A 20,449-nucleotide genomic window follows, 5' to 3' on the forward strand; every position below is an offset into this window, starting at 1 on the left:
GAATATAGAATATGTAGCCAGAAAAAAATGCACTCTCAGGACTTTCACGAACAAGTTACTTTTATTTCTGTAACGTTTTCGGAGGTCTTGCCTCCTTCATCAGCATAGTTAAAATATAATCAAACCAACCTTTAAATAGTGACATACTCACTCCAAACCACTCCAAACAATTACATTCACTGGCGCCAAACTATCGGTGTTGGACCGCATATTGCGTTCCAATAGTGCTACGTGCCGGAAGCTGTGCGCCACAGCACTTCCGGTTGTCAAGTTTTAGCCCGTAATTACTCGGCTTCAAAACAATAAATCCACAATCAAACAAAATTATGTGATGTATTATATATTAATAGTGCCATTAAGCTAAATAATATTGTGCAAAGCAAGTGTACATATATAGTGAATGATAAACGTGACGGCCGCCCATCGTCATGGCAACCTAAAAAACAATACATACGCTCTAAGGCAATCTTGCAGAAAAAAAACACACAAAGTATTTTCCAGAAAAAAAAAAAAGTTTTATTTTTTAATTAAAAAACGTTACTGTCTCTTTAAGGCTCTTGCAAAAAAGTAAAACAGTCCCAAAGAATTATGTATAATGAAGAAATAACTTATTAAAATTGTACCCCAATAAACTATATATATATATATATATATATATATATATATATATATATATATATATATATATATATATATATATATATATATATATATATATATATATATATATATAAAACCTCTCTGGCCCCTCTACACCACAGCAGTAAGCTGTGGTGCCTACCTGTTCCTACTGCCACTGAGCGACTTCACAACAAGTGGGGCTTTAAACAGGAGAGGAACACGGAAGCCGTTACTCTGAGGGAAAGGCGCCAAGGAAAAGCGTGTGCTGCTTCAGGAGAAAGGAGTCCGACCCCTGTGACTTCACAGCCGGCCCCGATACGGACCACAAGGTCCTGATAAAAAAAAAAACGGCCCAAAATCTAAACGACTGCAATAGAGGCAGTCTAACCTCCAATAAAGTTAAAAACACAGCGGCTGTATAAACCTTTGTCCTGAGCCAACAATAAAGCCCTTTCTCCATCAGGCATAATTAACCACTAGGACGTCCTGTATTCACACAGTGCCCTGCTATCCTGTCTACTACAGGTATACCCCGCTCATACAGCGGGTTAGGGACCGGAGCCCCGCTGTAAAGTGAAAACCGCCTTAAAGTGAAACAAGGCAGTTTTAGCTTTCTTTTCAGTGTTTAAAATCCTGAAAACATGTTTGAACTAACATATATTAGGGGTGCAATAGTGCTATGTTTAGTTTAACACTAGCACAGCAAGTATTCAATTAGTATTCAATAAATACTGTACCTGTAAAATTGTGACAATTACTGTAGTAAATTTTGCCAGACTATAGCACTGAGACACAGATTGCACTGCAATGCTATAAACAGAGTAAACTAAGCATAACAAAATGGTGCCATTCACTTTTCTCGCAATCTCACGATGATTATAGCACTGTTTCAAAATCCTTGGAGGTTGAACTTCAGCTCCACAAAGCGCTGTATTAGCGAATCGCTGTAAAGTGAAGCGCTGTAAAGTGAGGTATACCTTGTAGTATCCTGACTCCCAGGAATAAAAGGTCCCATTTAAAGGTGCAGACTATTAACTTCTGAGTGCCAAGCTTTTTTCTCCACTTTAGGAAATAAAAATGGCACTTACTTGCACCCTTGCCTGTCTGACAGGGAGACAGATCACCTGGCATGAGAGGAAGCCACTCCTCACAGAGACCTGTGGATAAGAAGAAGGAACAGAGTAAGCCTACTCTGGTGTTCTCTTGCAGGGCAGCAATCTTGTCAGGAAAATGCAGTGAGATCCACCCCACAAGTTCCCAACTGCTTAAAAGCTACCACAGCCCTACTGAAGAGACTAACATGGAGTACAGCTAGACCCAGATTGTCAGGGAAGATCAAAGCAAGCCTGTTCAGGCTTCCAAAATAAAAAAATCTTGATAGAAGAAATCTTAAACAGACACCTAAACTTCACCTCCTCCTTGCACTGACGGCAAAGAGAATGGCTGGGGGTTGTGGGAAGGGAAGTGATACAACAGCTTTGTTCTGGTGCTCTTTGCCTCCTCCTGCTGGGCAGGAGTGATATTTCCAACAGTAATTGCCGATTCCTTAGACTCTCCGTGTCTTAAGAAATAAATCTGGCCTGTTAGGGGTACTTGAGGCCTGGAGATAATAAATACTGGCTTACTAACTAAATCTGTGAGATAAAAAAATCCCTCACACTTACCACACTATTCATCTACTGTCAAAATGATGACCTGCACTCAATAACATTCACAAAATGTCCATTTTCAGGTATTTGAAATATAATGGTTTTGTCAGCCCAACTATTTTGTTTTTGAATTTAAGAAACATATTTGTTTTCTTTATTTAGCCCGTTCACTGTATCATCTTGTGTTCTGGAATGAACATCATTTAATATAAATCTATATGAATTATTAAAAAGTAATCTGGAGTGAGGCTGGTTTTGTGGGGCTGAAAATGGAGATAAGCATGTTCAGAAAGTGTATTATTTATATTTTAATTATGATCCTTTCACAACATGTTAACTTATCTTGACAACTAAGGAGACATTTTAACCTGTTCACCCCCAATTTGCAGGTTAAAAATGTAAAGTGATTGCAAGAGAAGAAGTTTAAGGTAAGTGAAATATAAACAAGTGTATCATTACAACTCTTGTCATTTGTATTATCAGCAATATAAAAACCTTTTTGCTGATGCAGGGTTTCTGCTTTCCTGATTTTGCCTGTGTGTTTGGAGAGGCTGTGGGGAAGGTTGGGGAGAAGGAGATGCCTGATTTAATGGATTTGGATCATTAGCATTTGACTCCTCTTTTTCTTTCACTCCTTGGGGTTTGTCTTTCTTTTTCTCTGCACTGCTGTGAAAATAAATTAAAATAAAATAAACAAAATCAGCACAATTCAAACTGAAAAATGTAAGCAAAATTAAAGTCCGACAATGTAAAATTAAAATAAACTTCTTCATTCAGATAAAGCATGCCATGAGATATTAAACAGTATAAGATTGTAATAAAAAATATTTAATTGTGTGTAGTAAAAAATGGTTCTATAATGTAATGGGCACCGCCATTTTTTAACTTAAGTTTTACAGTTATCTCACTCTACTACTGAGAACAACTAGGGACAGATATATAGAAAAGGCAAGAGAGTCTATTCAAACAAGCCTGTGTGGAACATAAGTTTATCAACAGGGTTTCCAACCGGCCTTGTTTACACAAGCTCTATTGTATTGTCTGATTTATAACTTTCCCTTATTGTGCTAAGCAGGCAGCAGAGATAAATAGAAAACTAGTTCAAACCTGGAGGTGCCCATTACTTTATAGAGAATAGAATACTCTATTGAAGCTATTTAGAACATTGTAAAACATACATCTACATATTATTCTTAGGTGAATCTTTGCTTTGAATACATCACTATGTTGTGCATGTATTAACTGTTTACTATCCCTTTGACAAACTGAAATTTACTTCCATTATCAAATTAACTTTGTCCTCCTGGTATCCTTTATAAAAAATAAATTAAAAAAAAGCATATGTACATATCCTCTGCAGTAATGCACTACTGGGAGATAGTTGTCCTCTTGTCATTAGCTCACAGGATGGGATCAGCTAGCTCCAAGTGCTGCATTGCTGCTCTGGAGCAGACTTTAAAATATGCAGGGGTTAATACATTGTTCTATGTAAGAAGTAGTGCAATAATAAAATCCTGTAATGTCTTAGAACATTTTCTGTTTGCACTTTTACATCCCTTTAACTTTGAAATTGTGGTAATTCTTTGTTTGTAGATAACATTATTATTACCATGCTAAAATGCATTAAACAACAATATAATATAATTGTCCTCTGCAAGAGACCAACACTATTTTGAGCTATATTTTGTTTAATAAACAGTAGTGCATTTCAAATATGCAAAGAGATATTTTGGATTATTCATCTATTCACAAAATACCTCTAGTTAAAAGTTATAATTACTTTAGGGATAACTTCTAATGCAAACCATACTTGGTAGGTCACATGTTCTCTTCTTCCTTGACTGCACATCCTTTGAGTGCATGAAACAGTTATGATAATTGTCATCGGAGCATGCACAGTAACAGCACTAAAAAGGGTGGATTTCATTTAAAACAAATCTATTTTAATCACATTTTAAATCACTAATTAGTAAGTCTCTATTTAAATCATGGCTTTCTAAATAAAAGGTTTACTTTTTAGCATAATACATTTTCAGATTATTTTTCCAGTCAAATTAGTAAATTACTGATTTAGTATCATACCATTAGAAATGCATAAATCATTATAAAAATATATCCAGATTAATAGGTTAATCATTCATATATGATCAACCTTTCAGCTGTAGTTTGTTGGAAGGAGAAAAACAAATCATTACCTTAATAATATCAATTTAAAAAGTATTAAAAACATTAACATTATTTGCTTCACTTTCATTTTTTACTCCTCACACTTAGGTCCTTGTGCAGATGTATTCCACTCCAAACAATCTTCTATTCCTTGAGCTTTTAGAAACTTAGTCTGGGATTATTGTACATAGCTTTGTAAAACAATGGAATTAAAGAGAATGTAAATTTGAATGAATGAATAAGTGTCCGTTTTTTAAAATTATTATTAAAAACAGGGGCACTTTCATTCATTAAAACGCAGCTCCTCTGTACTTAGCACAGCATTAATGAAACCGGCTTCCTCCAATCATGGTGTGCAACCTGAGGAGTCCAGCTCGTGAGGCCACGCAACGATTGGAGGAAGCCGGTTTAGTCATCAATACGCCAAGTACAGCATGAGAAGCGGGCGGAGGATGGCCGGTCTGGGTTTCTTAAAGAAAAAGGTAAGCAATAGTTTTATTAGTATTTTTTAAAAACCGCACTCTCATTCATTAAAGTTTGCATTCACTTTAAAGGGACAGTAAAGTCAAAATTAAACTTTCATGATTTAGATAGGAGGACATTGGAAAGTTGTTTAACACGGCATGTTCTATCATTTAATTTGCTTTATTCTTTTGTTATCTTTTGTTGAAAAGCTTTCCTGCACTGCTGGGAGCTAGCTGCTGATTGGTGGCTGCACATATATACCTCTTGTTATTGGCTCACCCAATGTGCTCAGTTAGCTACCACTATTGTATTGCTGCCCCTTCAACAAAAGGTGCCATGAGAATGAACAAATATGATAATAGAAGTAAACTAGAAAGTTGTTTACAATTGTATGCTCTATCTGAATCATAAAAGAAAGAATTTGGGTTTATGCCTCTTTATTTCTCAACTCTGTTTTAGAACATTTTTTGTTGTGAAGAAGAGGCGGCGTGTTATTTCTGCAGACACAAATTCACAGTTTTCAGAAATACAAAACCGAGAATAAGTGATAATATTTTCAACTTCGAAAAAATGTCCAAAATAATCTGACAGAGACCTCTGGAAAGCATGACATTGTGAATGGTAATAGAATTAAATTAAACATTACAGGCATGAATATACAGGCTCATGTTAAATAATTAAAATGAATCCTTATTTCAGGATGAATAACCTTTAGATTATAATATATCTTAAATAGAAAAATATGTTTAGATAGATTTTTCCTCAGAAATCATTTTATTTAAAAAAAAAAAAAAAATTGTATTTAAATTTGAATATATATATTAAAAATCAGATTTAAAAATTAAAAAATATATATATATTTTTATTTATTTTTTATAAATCATTTATTTTTATCCACCTTGGCACTAAAGTAATAATACAAAGTATTTTTGTACAAATAGCAAAAAATTGCTTCTAATCAAACAAAAAGATTTGCAGTTAAACTAGAATGCAACAAGATAGAAGCAAATACTTGCAACCAACATGTTGTATTTAAAATAATACAAATAAATATAAATTAAAAAAAACAGAAAAATAGAAATCAGCTGTCTCAGTAAAGTAAATACAACAGAAGAATTTCTGTGTTAGTGCTTTTGTATCCACTGTAGAATGCTTATTTTGTTAGTTCTACTTTCATAGTACAATTATGTTATTAATTTAAGAATGTTTATATTTAACATGTAATTTGTAAATTTCTATATCTTACAGAAACATTTTTGTGCAATTTTGCAATAAATTAGTGGCGGAACATTCTGGTCAAATGAACACCTTGTTTGCTGAACTTGTTTTTCAATAGCCAAACTCCCCCCACAACTTGTTAAAAAGGAGCCAATCTCAGCTTGTTACTAAAGTAGACAAAGCTTACAACTGTCTTTCTTCTAGCAAAATGTGCATTGTTTACATTATCACCTCTGCTGAATCCAATTAGGGACAGATATGAAGCAGGGTTAGACTTGTAAAGTCTTCAGTTTCAATTTTCAGAATTGGAAACCCCTAATTATCAAAGTTAAATTATATGAAATGGGGGCCAAATAAATACTGAAAGCCTATTGCAAGTTTTTTTATATTAGTTAGATATATTATGTAGCATCATATCATCTTTTTTTATAAATGTATCCTACAAACAGTACTTACTTTGGGAAAAAAAGCAAACCAATTAAAGGGACAAATTATATCATGCATGTAAAGCAAAAATCAATTTAGCACGTTAAAAAAAACATAATTTATGCTTACCTGATAAATGTATTTCTCTTGTAGTGTATCCAGTCCACGGATCATCCATTACTTATGGGATATTAACTCCTCCCCAACAGGAAGTGCAAGAGGATTCACCCAGCAGAGCTGCTATATAGCTCCTCCCCTAACTGCCATTACCAGTCATTCGACCGAAAACATGCAGAGAAAGGAAAACCATAGGGTGCAGTGGTGACTGTAGTTTAATGGAAAAATTACCTGCCTTAAAGTGACAGGGCGGGCCGTGGACTGGATACACTACAAGAGAAATAAATTTATCAGGTAAGCATAAATTATGTTTTCTCTTGTTAAGTGTATCCAGTCCACGGATCAGCCATTACTTATGGGATACCAATACCAAAGCTAAAGTACACGGATGACGGGAGGGACAGGCAGGCTCTTTATACGGAAGGAACCACTGCCTGAAGAACCTTTCTCCCAAAAACAGCCTCCAAAGAAGCAAAAGTGTAAAATTTGGAAAATTTGGAAAAAGTATGAAGAGAAGACCAAGTTGCAGCCTTGCAAATCTGTTCAACAGAAGCCTCATTCTTAAAGGCCCAAGTGGAAGCCACAGCTCTAGTAGAATGTGCTGTAATTCTTTCAGGAGGCTGCTGTCCAGCAGTCTCATAGGCTAACCGTATTATGCTATGAAGCCAAAAGGAGTGAGAGGTAGCCGAAGCTTTATGACCTCTCCTCTGACCAGAATAAACGACAAACAGGGAAGACGTTTGTCGAAAATCCTTAGTTGCCTGTAGATAAAATTTCAGGGCACGGACTACATCTAGATTGTGTAGCAGACGTTCCTTTTTCGAAGAAGGATTAGGACACAAAGATGGAACCACAATCTCTTGATTGATATTCCTGTTAGTGACCACCTTAGGTAGGAACCCAGGTTTAGTACGCAGAACTACCTTGTCTGAATGAAAAATCAGATAAGGAGAATCACAATGTAAGGCAGATAACTCAGAGACTCTTCGAGCCGAGGAAATCGCCATTAAAAACAGAACTTTCCAAGATAACAACTTGATATCAATGGAATGAAGGGGTTCAAACGGAACCCCCTGTAAAACATTAAGAACTAAGTTCAAACTCCATGGTGGAGCAACAGTTTTAAACACAGGCTTGATCCTAGCTAAAGCCTGACAAAAAGCTTGAACGTCCGGAACTTCTGACAGACGTTTGTGTAAAAGAATGGACAGAGCTGAAATCGGTCCCTTTAAGGAACTAGCGGATAAACCCTTTTCTAAACCTTCTTGTAGAAAAGACAATATCCTCGGAATCCTAACCTTACTCCATGAGTAACTCTTGGATTCGCACCAATATAAGTATTTGCGCCATATCTTATGGTAAATCTTTCTGGTAACAGGCTTCCTAGCCTGTATTAAGGTATCAATAACTGACTCAGAAAAAACACGTTTTGATAAAATCAAGCGTTCAATTTCCAAGCAGTCAGCTTCAGAGAAATTAGATTTTGATGTTTGAAGGGACCCTGGATCAGAAGGTCCTGTTTCAGAGGTAGCGACCAAGGTGGACAGGATGACATGTCCACTAGATCTGCATACCAAGTCCTGCGTGGCCATGCAGGCGCTATTAGAATCACTGATGCTCTCTCCTGTTTGATTCTGGCAATCAATCGAGGAAGCATCGGGAAGGGTGGAAACACATAAGCCATCCCGAAGGTCCAAGGTGCTGTCAAAGCATCTATCAGAACCGCTCCCGGATCCCTGGATCTGGACCCGTAACGAGGAAGCTTGGCGTTCTGTCGAGACGCCATGAGATCTATCTCTGATTTGCACCAACGTCGAAGTATTTGGGCAAAGACCTCCGGATGAAGTTCCCACTCCCCCGGATGAAAAGTCTGACGACTTAAGAAATCCGCCTCCCAGTTCTCCACTCCCGGGATGTGGATTGCTGACAGGTGGCAAGAGTGAGACTCTGCCCAGCGAATTATCTTTGATACTTCCATCATTGCTAGGGAGCTTCTTGTCCCTCCCTGATGGTTGATGTAAGCTACAGTCGTGATGTTGTCCGACTGAAACCTGATGAACCCCCGAGTTGTTAACTGGGGCCAAGCCAGAAGGGCATTGAGAACTGCTCTCAATTCCAGAATGTTTATTGGTAGGAGACTCTCCTCCTGATTCCATTGTCCCTGAGCCTTCAGAGAATTCCAGACAGCGCCCCAACCTAGTAGGCTGGCGTCTGTTGTTACAATTGTCCAGTCCGGCCTGCTGAATGGCATCCCCCTGGACAGATGTGGCCGAGAAAGCCACCATAGAAGAGAATTTCTGGTCTCTTGATCCAGATTCAGAGTAGGGGACAAGTCTGAGTAATCCCCATTCCACTGACTTAGCATGCACAATTGCAGCGGTCTGAGATGTAGGCGTGCAAAGGGTACTATGTCCATTGCTGCTACCATTAAGCCGATCACCTCCATGCATTGAGCTACTGACGGGTGTTGAATGGAATGAAGGACACGGCATGCATTTTGAAGCTTTGTTAACCTGTCTTCTGTCCGGTAAATCTTCATTTCTACAGAATCTATAAGAGTCCCCAAGAAGGGAACTCTTGTGAGTGGAAAGAGAGAACTCTTCTTTTCGTTCACCTTCCATCCATGCGACCTTAGAAATGCCAGTACTAACTCTGTATGAGACTTGGCAGTTTGAAAGCTTGAAGCTTGTATCAGAATGTCGTCTAGGTACGGAGCTACCGCAATTCCTCGCGGTCTTAGTACCGCCAGAAGAGCACCCAGAACCTTTGTGAAGATTCTCGGAGCCGTAGCCAATCCGAATGGAAGAGCTACAAACTGGTAATGCCTGTCTAGAAAGGCAAACCTTAGATACCGGTAATGATCTTTGTGAATCGGTATGTGAAGGTAAGAATCCTTTAAATCCACTGTGGTCATGTACTGACCCTTTTGGATCATGGGTAAAATTGTCCGAATAGTTTCCATTTTGAACGATGGAACTCTTAGGAATTTGTTTAGGATCTTTAAATCCAAGATTGGCCTGAAAGTTCCCTCTTTTTTGGGAACCACAAACAGATTTGAGTAAAACCCTTGTCCTTGTTCCGACCGCGGAACCGGATGGATCACTCCCATTAATAAAAGATCTTGTACGCAGCGTAGAAACGCCTCTTTCTTTATTTGGTTTGTTGACAACCTTGACAGATGAAATCTCCCTCTTGGGGGAGAGAATTTGAAGTCTAGAAGGTATCCCTGAGATATGATCTCTAACGCCCAGGGATCCTGGACATCTCTTGCCCAAGCCTGGGCGAAGAGAGAAAGTCTGCCCCCCACTAGATCCGTTCCCGGATCGGGGGCCCTCGATTCATGCTGTCTTAGGGGCAGCAGCAGGTTTCCTGGCCTGCTTGCCCTTGTTCCAGGACTGGTTAGGTCTCCAGCCTTGTCTGTAGCGAGCAACAGCTCCTTCCTGTTTTGGTGCAGAGGAAGTTGATGCTGCTCCTGCTTTGAAATTACGAAAGGAACGAAAATTAGACTGTCTAGCCTTAGGTTTGGCTCTGTCTTGAGGCAGGGCATGGCCTTTACCTCCTGTAATGTCAGCGATAATTTCTTTCAACCCGGGCCCGAATAAGGTCTGCCCTTTGAAAGGTATATTAAGCAATTTAGATTTAGAAGTAACGTCAGCTGACCAGGATTTTAGCCACAGTGCTCTGCGTGCCTGAATGGCGAATCCGGAATTCTTAGCAGTAAGTTTAGTTAAATGTACTACGGCATCTGAAATAAATGAGTTGGCTAACTTAAGGGCTTTAAGCTTGTGTGTAATCTCATCTAATGGAGCTGATTCAAGTGTCTCTTCCAGAGACTCAAACCAAAATGCTGCTGCAGCCGTGACAGGCGCAATGCATGCAAGAGGTTGCAATATAAAACCTTGTTGAACAAACATTTTCTTAAGGTAACCCTCTAACTTTTTATCCATTGGATCTGAAAAGGCACAGCTATCCTCCACCGGGATATTGGTACGCTTAGCTAAAGTAGAAACTGCTCCCTCCACCTTAGGGACCGTTTGCCATAAGTCCCGTGTGGTGGCGTCTATTGGAAACATCTTTCTAAATATCGGAGGGGGTGAGAACGGCACACCGGGTCTATCCCACTCCTTAGTAACAATTTCAGTAAGTCTCTTAGGTATAGGAAAAACGTCAGTACTCGCCGGTACCGCAAAATATTTATCCAACCTACACATTTTCTCTGGTATTGCAACTGTGTTACAATCATTCAGAGCCGCTAACACCTCCCCTAGTAATACACTGAGGTTATCCAGATTAAATTTAAAATTTGAAATATCTGAATCCAGTTTGTTTGGATCAGAACCGTCACCCGCAGAATGAAGCTCTCCGTCCTCATGTTCTGCAAATTGTGACGCAGTGTCTGACATGGCCCTAATATTATCAGCGCACTCTGTTCTCACCCCAGAGTGATCACGCTTACCTCTTAGTTCTGGTAATTTAGCCAAAACTTCAGTCATAACAGTAGCCATATCCTGTAATGTGATTTGTAATGGCCGCCCAGATGTACTCGGCGCTACAATATCACGCACCTCCCGAGCGGGAGATGCAGGTACTGACACGTGAGGCGAGTTAGTCGGCATAACTCTCCCCTCGTTGTTTGGTGAAATATGTTCAATTTGTACAGATTGACTTTAATTTAAAGTAGCATCAATACAGTTAGTACATAAATTTCTATTGGGCTCCACTTTGGCTTTAGCACATATAGCACAGATATCTTCCTCTGAATCAGACATGTTTAACACACTAGCAAATAAACTAGCAACTTGGAAATACTTTTCAAGTAATTTACTATAATATGAAAACGTACTGTGCCTATAAGAAGCACAGAAAAAGTTATGACAGTTGAAAATTAATAAACTGAAAAGTTATAGCATCAAATCTTTGTAAAAAACACAATTTTAGCAAAGGATTGCTCCCATTAGCAAAGGATAACTAACCCTGATAGCAGAAAAAAAAAAAAAATACAGAAATAAACTTTTTTTTATCACAGTCAACTACAATCTCACAGCTCTGCTGTGAGTGATTACCTCCCTCAAAACAAGTTTTGAAGACCCCTGAGTTCTGTAGAGATGAACCGGATCATGCAGGGAAGACAAACTTCTGACTGAATTTTTTGATGCGTAGCTAAAGCGCCAAAAAAAGGCCCCTTCCCCTCACACATAACAGTGAGAGAGATCAGTAAACTGTCATAAATTAAATAAAACGACTGCCAAGTGGAAAAAAATAGTGCCCAAAACATTTTTTCACCCAGTACCTCAGAAAATTAAACGATTTTACATGCCAGCAAAAAACGTTTAACATTAATAAATTGAGTGTTATTAAAAAGCCTGTTGCTAGTCCCTGCAAATTAGGCTAAAATTTTATGCATACAGTATAATTCCAGTGAAGTGCCATTCCCCAGAATACTGAAGTGTAAAATATACATACATGACAGCCTGATACCAGTTGCTGCTACTGCATTTAAGGCTGAGTTTACATTATATCGGTATGGCAGAATTTTCTCATCAATTCCATTGTCAGAAAATAATAAGCTGCTACATACCTCTTTGCAGATTAATCTGCCCGCTGTCCCCTGATCTGAAGTTTACCTCTCCTCAGATGGCCGAGAAACAGCAATATGATCTTAACTACTCCGGCTAAAATCATAGAAAAACTCAGGTAGATTCTTCTTCAAATTCTACCAGAGAAGGAATAACACACTCCGGTGCTATTATAAAATAACAAACTTTTGATTGAAGGTATGAAACTAAGTATAATCACCACAGTCCTCTCACACATCCTATCTATTCGTTGGGTGCAAGAGAATGACTGGGAATGGCAGTTAGGGGAGGAGCTATATAGCAGCTCTGCTGGGTGAATCCTCTTGCACTTCCTGTTGGGGAGGAGTTAATATCCCATAAGTAATGGATGATCCGTGGACTGGATACACTTAACAAGAGAAATATTTTCATGAAAAAAATAGTCATGCTGCAAAGAAAAGAAAACAGAATTTATGTTTACCTGATAAATTTCTTTCTCCAACGGTGTGTCCGGTCCACGGCGTCATCCTTACTTGTGGGATATTCTCTTCCCCAACAGGAAATGGCAAAGAGCCCAGCAAAGCTGGTCACATGATCCCTCCTAGGCTCCGCCTACCCCAGTCATTCGACCGACGTTAAGGAGGAATATTTGCATAGGAGAAACCATATGGTACCGTGGTGACTGTAGTTAAAGAAAATAAATTATCAGACCTGATTAAAAAACCAGGGCGGGCCGTGGACCGGACACACCGTTGGAGAAAGAAATTTATCAGGTAAACATAATTTCTGTTTTCTCCAACATAGGTGTGTCCGGTCCACGGCGTCATCCTTACTTGTGGGAACCAATACCAAAGCTTTAGGACACGGATGAAGGGAGGGAGCAAATCAGGTCACCTAAATGGAAGGCACCACGGCTTGCAAAACCTTTCTCCCAAAAATAGCCTCAGAAGAAGCAAAAGTATCAAACTTGTAAAATTTGGTAAAAGTGTGCAGTGAAGACCAAGTCGCTGCCCTACATATCTGATCAACAGAAGCCTCGTTCTTGAAGGCCCATGTGGAAGCCACAGCCCTAGTGGAATGAGCTGTGATTCTTTCGGGAGGCTGCCGTCCGGCAGTCTCGTAAGCCAATCTGATGATGCTTTTAATCCAAAAAGAGAGAGAGGTAGAAGTTGCTTTTTGACCTCTCCTTTTACCTGAATAAACAACAAACAAGGAAGATGTTTGTCTAAAATCCTTTGTAGCATCTAAATAGAATTTTAGAGCGCGAACAACATCCAAATTGTGCAACAAACGTTCCTTCTTTGAAACTGGTTTCGGACACAGAGAAGGTACGATAATCTCCTGGTTAATGTTTTTGTTAGAAACAACTTTTGGAAGAAAACCAGGTTTAGTACGTAAAACCACCTTATCTGCATGGAACACCAGATAAGGAGGAGAACACTGCAGAGCAGATAATTCTGAGACTCTTCTAGCAGAAGAAATCGCAACTAAAAACAAAACTTTCCAAGATAATAACTTAATATCAACGGAATGTAAGGGTTCAAACGGAACCCCCTGAAGAACTGAAAGAACTAAATTGAGACTCCAAGGAGGAGTCAAAGGTTTGTAAACAGGCTTGATTCTAACCAGAGCCTGAACAAAGGCTTGAACATCTGGCACAGCTGCCAGCTTTTTGTGAAGTAATACCGACAAGGCAGAAATCTGTCCCTTCAGGGAACTTGCAGATAATCCTTTTTCCAATCCTTCTTGAAGGAAGGATAGAATCCTAGGAATCTTAACCTTGTCCCAAGGGAATCCTTTAGATTCACACCAACAGATATATTTTTTCCAAATTTTGTGGTAAATCTTTCTAGTTACAGGCTTTCTGGCCTGAACAAGAGTATCGATAACAGAATCTGAGAATCCTCGCTTCGATAAAATCAAGCGTTCAATCTCCAAGCAGTCAGCTGGAGTGAAACCAGATTCGGATGTTCGAACGGACCCTGAACAAGAAGGTCTCGTCTCAAAGGTAGCTTCCAAGGTGGAGCCGATGACATATTCACCAGATCTGCATACCAAGTCCTGCGTGGCCACGCAGGAGCTATCAAGATCACCGACGCCCTCTCCTGATTGATCCTGGCTACCAGCCTGGGGATGAGAGGAAATGGCGGGAACACATAAGCTAGTTTGAAGGTCCAAGGTGCTACTAGTGCATCCACTAGAGCCGCCTTGGGATCCCTGGATCTGGCCCCGTAGCAAGGAACTTTGAAGTTCTGACGAGAGGCCATCAGATCCATGTCTGGAATGCCCCACAGGTGAGTGACTTGGGCAAAGATTTCCGGATGGAGTTCCCACTCCCCCGGATGCAATGTCTGACGACTCAGAAAATCCGCTTCCCAATTTTCCACTCCTGGGATGTGGATAGCAGACAGGTGGCAGGAGTGAGACTCCGCCCATAGAATGATTTTGGTCACTTCTTCCATCGCTAGGGAACTCCTTGTTCCCCCCTGATGGTTGATGTACGCAACAGTTGTCATGTTGTCTGATTGAAACCGTATGAACTTGGTCCTCGCTAGCCGAGGCCAGGCCTTGAGAGCATTGAATATCGCTCTTAGTTCCAGAATATTTATCGGTAGAAGAGATTCTTCCCGAGACCAAAGACCCTGAGCTTTCAGGGATCCCCAGACCGCGCCCCAGCCCATCAGACTGGCGTCGGTCGTGACAATGACCCACTCTGGTCTGCGGAACGTCATCCCTTGAGACAGATTGTCCAGGGACAGCCACCAACGGAGTGAGTCTCTGGTCCTCTGATTTACTTGTATCTTCGGAGACAAGTCTGTATAGTCCCCATTCCACTGACTGAGCATGCACAGTTGTAATGGTCTTAGATGAATGCGCGCAAAAGGAACTATGTCCATTGCCGCTACCATCAACCCGATCACTTCCATGCACTGAGCTATGGAAGGAAGAGGAACGGAATGAAGTATCCGACAAGAGTCTAGAAGTTTTGTTTTTCTGGCCTCTGTTAGAAAGATCCTCATTTCTAAGGAGTCTATAATTGTTCCCAAGAAGGGAACCCTTGTTGACGGGGATAGAGAACTCTTTTCCACGTTCACTTTCCAGCCGTGAGATCTGAGAAAGGCCAGGACAATGTCCGTGTGAGCCTTTGCTTGAGGAAGGGACGACGCTTGAATCAGAATGTCGTCCAGGTAAGGTACTACTGCAATGCCCCTTGGTCTTAGCACCGCTAGAAGGGACCCTAGTACCTTTGTGAAAATCCTTGGAGCAGTGGCTAATCCGAAAGGAAGCGCCACGAACTGGTAATGTTTGTCCAGGAATGCAAACCTTAGGAACCGATGATGTTCCTTGTGGATAGGAATATGTAGATACGCATCCTTTAAATCCACCGTGGTCATGAATTGACCCTCCTGGATGGAAGGAAGAATAGTTCGAATGGTTTCCATCTTGAAAGATGGAACCTTGAGAAACTTGTTTAAGATCTTGAGATCTAAGATTGGTCTGAACGTTCCCTCTTTTTTGGGAACTATGAACAGATTGGAGTAGAACCCCATCCCTTGTTCTCTTATTGGAACAGGATGAATCACTCCCATTTTTAACAGGTCTTCTACACAATGTAAGAACGCCTGTCTTTTTATGTGGTCTGAAGACAACTGAGACCTGTGGAACCTCCCCCTTGGGGGAAGTCCCTTGAATTCCAGGAGATAACCCTGGGAGACTATTTCTAGCGCCCAAGGATCCAGAACATCTCTTGCCCAAGCCTGAGCGAAGAGAGAGAGTCTGCCCCCCACCAGATCCGGTCCCGGATCGGGGGCCAATATTTCATGCTGTCTTGGTAGCAGTGGCAGGCTTCTTGGCCTGCTTTCCCTTGTTCCAGCCTTGCATTGGTCTCCAAGCTGGCTTGGCTTGAGAAGTATTACCCTCTTGCTTAGAGGACGTAGCACTTTGGGCTGGTCCGTTTTTACGAAAGGGACGAAAATTAGGTCTATTTTTCGCCTTGAAAGGCCGATCCTGAGGAAGGGCGTGGCCCTTACCCCCAGTGATATCCGAGATAATCTCTTTCAAGTCAGGGCCAAACAGCGTTTTCCCCTTGAAAGGAATGTTTAGTAGCTTGTTCTTGGAAGACGCATCAGCCGACCAAGATTTCAACCAAAGCGCTCTGCGCGCCACAATAGCAAACCCAGAATTCTTAGCCGCTAACCTAGCCAATTGCAAAGTGGCGTCTAGGGTGAAAGAATTAGCCAATTTGAGAGCATTGATTCTGTCCATAATCTCCTCATAAGGAGGAGAATCACTATCGAGCGCCTTTATCAGCTCATCAAACCAGAAACATGCGGCTGTAGTGACAGGGACAATGCATGAGATTGGTTGTAGAAGGTAACCCTGCTGAACAAACATCTTTTTAAGCAAACCTTCTAATTTTTTATCCATAGGATCTTTGAAAGCACAACTATCCTCTATGGGTATAGTGGTGCGTTTGTTTAAAGTAGAAACCGCTCCCTCGACCTTGGGGACTGTCTGCCATAAGTCCTTTCTGGGGTCGACCATAGGAAACAATTTTTTAAATATGGGGGGAGGGACGAAAGGAATACCGGGCCTTTCCCATTCTTTATTAACAATGTCCGCCACCCGCTTGGGTATAGGAAAAGCTTCTGGGAGCTCCGGCACCTCTAGGAACTTGTCCATTTTACATAGTTTCTCTGGGATGACCAACTTTTCACAATCATCCAGAGTGGATAATACCTCCTTAAGCAGAATGCGGAGATGTTCCAACTTAAATTTAAATGCAATTACATCAGGTTCAGCCTGTTGAGAAATGTTCCCTGAATCAGTAATTTCTCCCTCAGACAAAACCTCCCTGGCCCCCTCAGATTGGGTTAGGGGCCCTTCAGAGATATTAATATCAGCGTCGTCATGCTCTTCAGTAACTAAAACAGAGCAGCCACGCTTACGCTGACAAGGGTTCATTTTGGCTAAAATGTTTTTGACAGAATTATCCATTACAGCCGTTAATTGTTGCATAGTAAGGAGTATTGGCGCGCTAGATGTACTAGGGGCCTCCTGAGTGGGCAAGACTCGTGTAGACGAAGGAGGGAATGATGCAGTACCATGCTTACTCCCCTCACTTGAGGAATCATCTTGGGCATCATTGTCATTATCACATAAATCACATTTATTTAAATGAACAGGAATTCTGGCTTCCCCACATTCAGAACACAGTCTATCTGGTAGTTCAGACATGTTAAACAGGCATAAACTTGATAATAAAGTACAAAAAACGTTTTAAAATAAAACCGTTACTGTCACTTTAAATTTTAAACTGAACACACTTTATTACTGCAATTGCGAAAAAACATGAAGGAATTGTACAAAATTCACCAAATTTTCACCACAGTGTCTTAAAGCCTTAAAAGTATTGCACACCAAATTTGGAAGCTTTAACCCTTAAAATAACGGAACCGGAGCCGTTTTAACACTTTAACCCCTTTACAGTCCCTGGTATCTGCTTTGCTGAGACCCAACCAAACCCAAAGGGGAATACGATACCAAATGACGCCTTCAGAAAGCCTTTTCTAAGTATCAGAGCTCCTCTCACATGCGACTGCATGCCATGCCTCTCAAAAACAAGTGCGCCACACCGGCGCGAAAATGAGGCTCTGCTTATGCTTTGGGAAAGCCCCAGAGAAATAAGGTGTCTAATACAGTGCCTGCCGATATTATAATATCAATATACCCAGATAAAATGATTCCTCAAGGCTAAATATGTTTTAAAAATGAATCGATTTAGCCCAGAAAAGTCTACAATCTTAATAAGCCCTTATGAAGCCCTTATTTACCATCGTAATAAACATGGCTTACCGGATCCCATAGGGAAAAATGACAGCTTCCAGCATTACATCGTCTTGTTAGAATGTGTCATACCTCAAGCAGCAAGAGACTGCACACTGTTCCCCCAACTGAAGTTAATTGCTCTCAACAGTCCTGTGTGGAACAGCCATGGATTTTAGTTACGGTGCTAAAATCATTTTCCTCATACAAACAGAAATCTTCATCTCTTTTCTGTTTCTGAGTAAATAGTACATACCAGCACTATTTTAAAATAACAAACTCTTGATTGAATAATAAAAACTACAGTTAAACACTAAAAAACTCTAAGCCATCTCCGTGGAGATGTTGCCTGTACAACGGCAAAGAGAATGACTGGGGTAGGCGGAGCCTAGGAGGGATCATGTGACCAGCTTTGCTGGGCTCTTTGCCATTTCCTGTTGGGGAAGAGAATATCCCACAAGTAAGGATGACGCCGTGGACCGGACACACCTATGTTGGAGAAATACATTTTTGGGGGATCTAGCAATGTTAAGCAGTTTAAACTTAGCATTTAAACAAGCAAAGGAAAAGTAACCTTAAAGCATTAACCTCTGACCATGAAATAAAAAGCCCATCTTATCTTCCTACTACAAACCTGACAATAGATTGCATATGAATTATCTGTTTGTCCTTGATTTAATGTTACTATTAACATTACAGATTCAAGTTCAAATTACTTGTCCACTGAACTATTATGTAAGCAATAGCATTCTCAGTGGGATACTTCTGTTTGATTATTCTCTCTGAATATAAAAACAGAATTTATGTTTACCTGATAAATTACTTTCTCCAACGGTGTGTCCGGTCCACGGCGTCATCCTTACTTGTGGGATATTCTCTTCCCCAACAGGAAATGGCAAAGAGCCCAGCAAAGCTGGTCACATGATCCCTCCTAGGCTCCGCCTTCCCCAGTCATTCGACCGACGTAAAGGAGGAAAATTTGCATAGGAGAAACCATATGATACCGTGGTGACTGTAGTTAAAGAAAATAAATTATCAGACCTGATTAAAAAACCAGGGCGGGCCGTGGACCGGACACACCGTTGGAGAAAGTAATTTATCAGGTAAACATAAATTCTGTTTTCTCCAACATAGGTGTGTCCGGTCCACGGCGTCATCCTTACTTGTGGGAACCAATACCAAAGCTTTAGGACACGGATGAAGGGAGGGAGCAAATCAGGTCACCTAGATGGAAGGCACCACGGCTTGCAAAACCTCTCTCCCAAAAATAGCCTCAGAAGAAGCAAAAGTATCAAACTTGTAAAATTTAGTAAAAGTGTGCAGTGAAGACCAAGTCGCTGCCTTACATATCTGATCAACAGAAGCCTCGTTCTTGAAGGCCCATGTGGAAGCCACAGCCCTAGTGGAATGAGCTGTGATTCTGTCAGGAGGCTGCCGTCCGGCAGTCTCGTAAGCCAATCTGATGATGCTTTTAATCCAAAAAGAGAGAGAGGTAGAAGTTGCTTTTTGACCTCTCCTTTTACCAGAATAAACAACAAACAAGGAAGATGTTTGTCTAAAATCCTTTGTAGCATCTAAATAGAATTTTAGAGCACGAACAACATCCAAATTGGGCAACAGACGTTCCTTCTTTGAAACTGGATTCGGACACAAAGAAGGTACGACTATCTCCTGGTTAATGTTTTTGTTAGAAACAACTTTCGGAAGAAAACCAGGTTTAGTACGTAAAACCACCTTATCTGCATGGAACACCAGATAAGGAGGAGAACACTGCAGAGCAGATAATTCTGAAACTCTTCTAGCAGAAGAAATTGCAACCAAAAACAAAACTTTCCAAGATAATAACTTAATATCAACGGAATGTAAGGGTTCAAACGGAACCCCCTGAAAAACTGAAAGAACTAAATTTTGACTCCAAGGAGGAGTCAAAGGTTTGTAAACAGGCTTGATTCTAACCAGAGCCTGAACAAAGGCTTGAACATCTGGCACAGCTGCCAGCTTTTTGTGAAGTAACACAGACAAGGCAGAAATCTGTCCCTTCAAGGAACTTGCAGATAATCCTTTCTCCAAACCTTCTTGAAGAAAGGATAGAATCTTAGGAATTTTTACCTTGTCCCAAGGGAATCCTTTAGATTCACACCAACAGATATATTTTTTCCATATTTTGTGGTAAATTTTTCTAGTTACAGGCTTTCTGGCCTGAACAAGAGTATCAATGACAGAATCTGAGAATCCTCGCTTTGATAAGATCAAGCGTTCAATCTCCAAGCAGTCAGTTGGAGTGAGACCAGATTCGGATGTTCGAACGGACCTTGAACAAGAAGGTCTCGTCTCAAAGGTAGCTTCCATGGTGGAGCCGATGACATATTCACCAGGTCTGCATACCAAGTCCTGCGTGGCCACGCA

At 40.5% G+C, this 20,449-nt stretch overlaps 1 protein-coding gene across 2 annotated transcripts in view; it reads right to left on the bottom strand.

Annotated features, from left to right (window-relative positions):
• EML4 (EMAP like 4) overlaps positions 1-20,449 on the bottom strand; it is a 401,715-nt gene that overhangs the window by 350,911 nt on the left and 30,355 nt on the right. Inside the window, exon 2 of one of the 2 annotated variants that reach the window (XM_053712326.1) lies at positions 2,766-2,933. In XM_053712326.1, coding sequence (XP_053568301.1) covers positions 2,766-2,933 — 168 coding nt within the window. Of the gene's footprint in view, positions 1-2,765; positions 2,937-20,449 lie in introns of both variants that reach the window. The other variant, XM_053712325.1, reaches the window with a different exon arrangement.

The sequence above is a fragment of the Bombina bombina genome, chromosome 4, assembly GCF_027579735.1.
Source record: "Bombina bombina isolate aBomBom1 chromosome 4, aBomBom1.pri, whole genome shotgun sequence".
In the NCBI taxonomy this organism is placed as follows: Eukaryota; Metazoa; Chordata; class Amphibia; order Anura; family Bombinatoridae; genus Bombina; species Bombina bombina.